A 6,803-nucleotide genomic window follows, 5' to 3' on the forward strand; every position below is an offset into this window, starting at 1 on the left:
AATGTAACTTGTGTGTCAAGAAAAGTGGGTGTCACTGAAATCCAACTCTGCTCTCCCCGCCCACACCTTTAAAGGAAACTACACAAAGTATTCAGGTTAGTCCCTCCCCAGGACTGAGAGGGAGGGCTCGTGTTGCCCTGGTGTTGTTTTCTTAGGAAAGAAAGGCAGGTGGAGTCTGGAAAGTGCCACCTGTTAGCGAGCCCAGTGTTTACGACTCTGTTTGTACTTTCATCCAGTGTGACAAACAGAAAGCAGACTGGTGTAGGAGGACAGAAGTTAGGACTTGTTTATGTTCAAGAATATTCCCAGGCTCTTCGTGGAAACTATTTGATCTGGCAGATGTACAAATTAATAAACAAAACCAGTCAGATAAGATGTGATGATGCATAATGATTTAAAGTAATAAATTTATTACCAAAAATGTAGTTTAATTTGTAGAATTCCATGTTTGGGATCTTTTTGGGCTTTTCAGGCTAAGTCTGAATGATCAGACCAACAATGATGTTTTTAAATGCAGAATAACTAAATTCCAAAACTTGTCTTTTTCAACAAAGCTGAGAGTGTTAACTGCAAAACTTTAAGCAGATTTAGAATACATTTTTTACCATACTTTCTTTCACAGACTTTTGAAGTCTTTCTATTCAAATACGGCTGCAGCCACACTGGAGAAACTCCAAGATTTGAATGTTATTCTCATTTTACCCACCAGATAGCAGAATTTGATCATATACTTAAAGAACAGTTTTAGCAAAAACAATTAGTTGTTGTAAATTTTAAAATGTTGTCCATGATTTGCAGAATAAATAACTTAATATGTTTGAATATCATGCATATTTTGTATTTATATGTGTAAGTTTTATTTTTAAAAATGTTTAGTGATTTTTTTAGACTTGATCTATGTTTTTTTGGGGGAAAAAGCAATATAAACTTTAACTGATCGTTGCAGAGGTGTATTCACAAAAAATTAAATATTAAAATAAGATTGTTTTATTATTAGAAAGGTTGGAATTATAAGTTGTTTTGGTCATATGTTGTTAAAAACCAAACAAAATCTTAAGTTGTGTCGACAATTCTCAGCTACAATCACACTAAATTTGAATTTAATATCTGTGAAAGTGATCGAGTTATAGACATTCATGAGTGGATTAAGATTGATTAGTTGGGAGGGCAATACTGAACGGGCTCAACTCCAAAAGTTAATCAGCTGTAGATGATCAATGATTATGCTCTGAAAGTTTTAATGGTTTATGAGACATTTTGCCAAACAAATGGTTTGATTCCAAAAACTGAATGTTGATGCTTTAAGTAAAGTGTTTTGACAAAATCTGTGCTTTTTTTCCCTGTCAGTTTGCGTCCTCTGAGTGTTCCTTTCAGCGAAGGGTGGGCGGTATAATAATAATAATAATAATGCATTAGTTTTATATAGCGCTTTTCGAGACCCTCAAAGACGCTTTACAATTTTCATGCATCATTCATTCACACTCACATTCACACATTGATGGCAGTAAGCTACATTGTAGCCACAGCTGCCCTGGGGCAGACTGACAGAGGTATACAACTATTGATCTGATACCAGATGAATACTTAGCAAATATATTTGATACTGAAGTCAGTATCAATGCTTTTTACTTGTAATGGGATGTTTATTGAATAACTTTTGATATTGCCAGTGCCCCTTCTCGTAAAACAGAAATATTTTAGGGATACAGCACAATGTCTTGGATTAACAAACAAGGCTTTTTCATTTCTGTTTTAAAGTAATTTTCTTCTTTTTTTGCTATCTGAAACAGAAAATGAAACTCAAATCATTTCATCCCTTTTTGACACAAAGAATGAGAAATGCTTTGTATTTTAATTTTAATTTCAGAATTTTAAAACAAAATCAAATATCCACTCGTTTCTTGTTTTTTAATACACGTTTCTAAAACGAAAATCCAATGACCAAAAGATACACTGACCCCCTTCACATTAGTGAAAAACTTTGGTGTTTTTTGTCAAGTTACTTTCATTTTTTGCATTCTACTTTTTCATTCTCAGCAGGTTTCTAAGGTTCTTCTTCCATATTTTAAAAACGTTGTTAAACAAGAGTGGCGCACTACTGCTACTAGTGGTGAGAATGTGTATTGCACCTCATTCAAAATCAACGCCGTCCCGCGGCGGCCCAAAGTTAAAAACTGTTGTTCTTTTGAGGCCCTCAAGGGGCGCTCGCGGCTCACAGTTGGGCCGTGGCTCAAATTAAGTCAAAAATTTCTGCCAATGGAGTAAGAAAATTTGGTAAGAATCTTAAAATACTTGATTTGACTCAATATTTTCTTGTTTCAAGAATCTTACCAAGTAAAATTTTCTTACTCCATTGGCTGAAATTTTTCATTTAATTTGAGTCAAATTTTCAGGCTAAAAAGACAAATAATCTTACACATTGTGAAAACAAGATGATTATTCTTACACTATCAGTTCTTGTTTAGTAAATCAGTCTCAAAACAAGATCAAATAGACTTTTTGGCTGGATATAAGATTTTAAAACTTGGTAAGATGGACAGTTTTTGCAGTGTAAGTGAGTTTAAAAACAGGACGATGCAACTCGTTTAACGAAGAATCTGTCTCTAGTTGTCTCTAATTAAGTCTTTATTTGTGTACGTAAAGTTATCTTTAACAGCATACATTAGAAATCAGGAAATAGCCTCTATTTTATTCAAAAATTTCTGGGGGAGGACCCCCAGACCTCATTCACTGTGTCTACACAAATTACAAGGCTTCTGATGCTCCTGTGAGAGGATAAACACACCTGTAGAGCTCCACCTGTGTCTCTGTATGAAACTATGGGTGATTATCAAACGGTATTCTTAGTGAGTTTAAATGGCTGATACACTACATGGTTTAATAAAGGTGAACATAATCTCAGTTAATATGGTTTGACCATTACTGCATCACAACAGAAACATTTGGTGTTCGGTTTATGACGTGTGCAGACAGTTAAATTGAGCACATGTCTTGTAGCAAATGTTTGTCTAACGTTCAAGAATAAATGTTTTTAAATCAAAATTTGCTCAAGTGTCATGGATCACAATATTAGTACACAATCCAGATGTAGCATAATGTTTTAGGTATTTGAACACAGGTAGGCCAAATGCATCAATTCAGCTGAAAGAAAGAACCACTCATCAATATAAGCTGATCTGATTGTAGTTCAAAACGCTCTTTATGTTTCTTTATTTAAAAGAATACCCCCATTTTCTTTTTTTGCTTATGCACCTCGTGCACTAGCATGGCTAGAGGCCCACTGACATCGATAGTATACAGGGCCCAGAATTTGGTGCTACACCCTTGTGTGTTGCCTTGTCGGACACAGCACCTGAGCCCAGGAATCTGTCCTCCCGCCCCGCGGACAAAGCTGGCTTCTCTTCACCTCAGCCTGCAGCTGTCAGCCACAAGTAACTCTGTTACACCTGTTGTAACTTTGTAACTTGTATTTGTAACTTTTAAACTTTTATTATCACAGAAAATTTTTACATGATTACAAAGCTAAAATTTATGCACGTTTATTGACTTACATGTACAAATTTAGACTACACATACCATTCTTTCTGACAGTTGTGTTATCCCATTGGTTTAACCCACTCAGTGTGTTCTGCTGAATAATAAAAGTTGGAACAGAGTACACAGACATGCAAGGCGTAAAAGTACATGTTTATTTGACTTGTAGCTCCACACAGATGTGGATCTCACTCTTTGCAGTTTTTTTTAAAAGTAAACTTAGAAATAAAAAAAACATTTCTCATTTTCTTTACAGCCTACATCGATTTGAATTGTATACATTCTTATATTCTTCATAATCTTTACATCAAAACTTTCATTACATTTTGGCACAAACTGACATAAAGATGAGCAGAATAAAGTTCATAGATTTTATTTCTTTGATTGTTACAATTTTATGTTACCTTTTGACTTTTAGCTTAAATGCACTTAAATGTTTTTTTTTTATTTAATGCAAGAAATGTCTTTAAAAAGTTAAACTTTATCCTTTAAGTGCTAAGAATATTTCAGCAAAGTTTTTCAGCAGAAAAAAGGAAACAAAGTAAGAAATTTACTGAGACTCAGCCCTAAAAGTGCACCAAGAGGAAAAGGAAGTGACAAAAAAGAAAGCTAGGAGGGCTGTCTCATGACGGATAATATTTAGACCGCAACAGCTCTGTTTATGTGCTAATTGTTTCAAATCTAAGGTGAAGAGTCAATTTTATTAAATTTTTTACAACAAATCTAGAAAAATGCTAATATTGTATGTGACTAAACATTTGAAAAAAAAACATTATCATTTATACAATTTACTTTCTACACCATAAAGATTCAGTAATGCTCTAATTTAAAAAGTATTAAAACCCATCATATTTATAATTTAGCATTACTTTAGCTCATGTCCAAATTAAAAGAGGAGAGATCTTGCATTTGATCTTTTCAGTGCAGACAGGAAGATTCAGTTTCCTCTCTCTGGCTGGGTTCCTAACTTAGACTCAAATTCAGGAAGTTCCAGCGCCATGAGATTCCAAAGTGTCCTTTGGAGAGCACGCTAAAACATCCGCTCAGGACAAATTGCAGATAATGGCAGTATCTGTCAGACACATTCCTTCCCAGAAATCACACAATAAAAATAGAACAACTCTAAAAGTATCAAAAACTATTAAAAAAGTTCATTTTTTTCAGAAAAAACACAAAAATAAAAAAGAAGAATGTTTTCTTTTGAGTGAGACGTCATGGTTGTATTCGTGACTTCAGGCTCTGCAAGAGGTGCAAAACTTTGAATTCTTTATTTCAAGTTAAAAAAAATGTTTAGATGAGGTAAAAGCTCAGGCTCTGACCTTTCACACCACGGCACAGGAGCGTGGCTCCCTGAATGGGTTGCTGCCTGTGGGGACTCCCACCAGCAGCGCATCTTTGCTGGCGTTCTGCAGACAGTACTGCTGCAGTTCTGCTGCTGCCTGGGACACCTGGAACACCATTCAGCACATTCCAGATAAAATCAGAATTACATGCAGTCTGTATGGATTTAAAACAACTGGGTTGATGTAGAACTGTTGTAAATAAACTATGCTGATGAGCTTCATTATGATTTGTCAAAGAACTGAGAAAGTATTTCAATAATAAATCAAAAAAGCTCATACTTTCTGCTTTTTCTCATGACACTGCAGAAATAATCATTTGTAGGCCCTAAGAAAAATATATTGTCTAAGTAAATAAAGACAAATTAGGCTCATGAATTTTGGCATTTTTAGTCATGCTCATTTAAAAAAAAGTCAATATTTAGAAACGGTTTACTTTTTGGTGTTGCTAGCTTCATAACATTTTCAAATAATTCAATAAGAAAAGTAGAGTAAGTTGGGAGGATGGAAGATAAACATTCAAAACTGCAATTTGGAATCAAATGTAGCCGAACTTTTCACAGTACAATAATGATTTATTGGTTGCACATTTAAAAAAAAAAACGTTCTTAAAAAAAGACAAAAACGTCAAAACTCTCTCTTTACCTTGATTCTTTCCACGCTGGCTTCAAGTTTCAGCTGTTCTACTAACCGTCGCATGTTGGATAAATTGGAATTGGAGGTCATGTCTGCAGGAACCGGGTCTGCAGAGAGAGAAAAAAAAGTTTCCTCAGTCTCTAAACACAAGCACCTGACTCCACTAACGGGCAGCAAATGCTGGACAATGGGCGAGTTTCTTTCTTTTTAAATGACCTCGACGCTCTGCTGAAGAAAGGAGGAGAGACAGAAACACACTGACCTCTATGTGCACTTCATTCACACTACACGGGCACTGGAATGAATAACGGCTAAAAATGAATTAAAAATCTGATCTTACAGAGTCCTAATATCAGATAAATAACACAAAATTAACTATAGTGTCAGTGTTCATTTGACTACAACGAACCTTATTGATGTAAAACCAAACAAACTCAAATGCAGAAGCAGTGTGTGAAAAACTAAGTGATGATTTGTGGTTCAGTTTTGTAAGACTTCTGTCTCGCAGCGTTGTGGAGGTTTTAGTTTAGTTTAGTTTAACTATGGCAGTTCATTAAGTTTTGTGAAAAATGCCTTTTTAAGGTCCCACCGCAGCATAATTTCAACAGATCATTGCAACAGTCCTTTTTCTTTGACAATCATTTGGTTATACAGCTAAATTGTGTTCCTGTATCGACCAGTTTGGTCCAAGTTTCAGCTATTGAACAGATGGCCTCTAATTTGAGTCTATAATACTTTAGCATTTAGAGGAATTCATGGTCAACACTAAAACTACAAGGCACCCAGGCCCTCTGGCTGCAAAACGAATCCAAATCATCATCCTCCACCACCGTGCTTGACAGCTGATATGAGTTTACCAAAAAAAGAAGTATAGCCTCGAGTACGTCATGAATAGTCAGTTATTTCCCCAAGTATACTTTTATTCATCAAGTACACTTTACTAACAAGTGTACTTCTTGGGATTAAAATGTCCTGCTTTAAGCTTGTGAAAGTACACTCTGAAGTATCTTTTAGGTACACTGTTAGTTTACTAGCAGTACACTTTAAGTCTACTTTTAGCTTATGAAATTACACTTTGAAATGTACTGAAAGTAACTTTCTAGATTTATTAATAATACATTTGCAGTCCACTGTATTTTCAGTCTTTCTGCTGCTCCATTCTTCAGGGTCCAGAGTGGACATTTTGATGTATAGTCAGGGGATTAATACTAGCAACCTACCAATCACAGGCTCACCTTCTCTAAACTCTGCACCACAACTCCTCCCATTGACTGTTTAATGAATTATATATAT

At 35.1% G+C, this 6,803-nt stretch overlaps 1 protein-coding gene across 1 annotated transcript; it reads right to left on the reverse strand.

Annotated features, from left to right (window-relative positions):
• Nucleotides 1–3,668: 3,668 nt before the first annotated feature.
• On the reverse strand, nt 3,669–5,682 carry gng10 (guanine nucleotide binding protein (G protein), gamma 10). The gene is made up of 3 exons (XM_014006495.1): nt 5,520–5,682; nt 4,854–4,982; nt 3,669–4,773 (listed from the first exon to the last, which is right to left on the reverse strand). Exons 1-2 carry the CDS (start codon nt 5,598–5,600, stop codon nt 4,857–4,859), a joined length of 207 nt encoding a protein of 68 aa, XP_013861949.1. The 5' UTR covers nt 5,601–5,682; the 3' UTR covers nt 3,669–4,773; nt 4,854–4,856.
• Nucleotides 5,683–6,803: the final 1,121 nt, after the last annotated feature.

Source organism: Austrofundulus limnaeus, unplaced genomic scaffold (genome assembly GCF_001266775.1).
Source record: "Austrofundulus limnaeus strain Quisiro unplaced genomic scaffold, Austrofundulus_limnaeus-1.0 Scaffold36, whole genome shotgun sequence".
Taxonomy (NCBI): domain Eukaryota; kingdom Metazoa; phylum Chordata; class Actinopteri; order Cyprinodontiformes; family Rivulidae; genus Austrofundulus; species Austrofundulus limnaeus.

Coding starts and splice junctions, on each gene's coding strand:
- gng10 (XM_014006495.1), bottom strand. CDS start 5,600: ATGACCTCCAATTCCAATTTATCCAACATGCGACGGTTAGTAGAACAG. Junction 4,983..5,519: donor CCAGCGTGGAAAGAATCAAG/GTAAAGAGAGAG, acceptor ATGGTGTTCCAG/GTGTCCCAGGCAGCAGCAGA.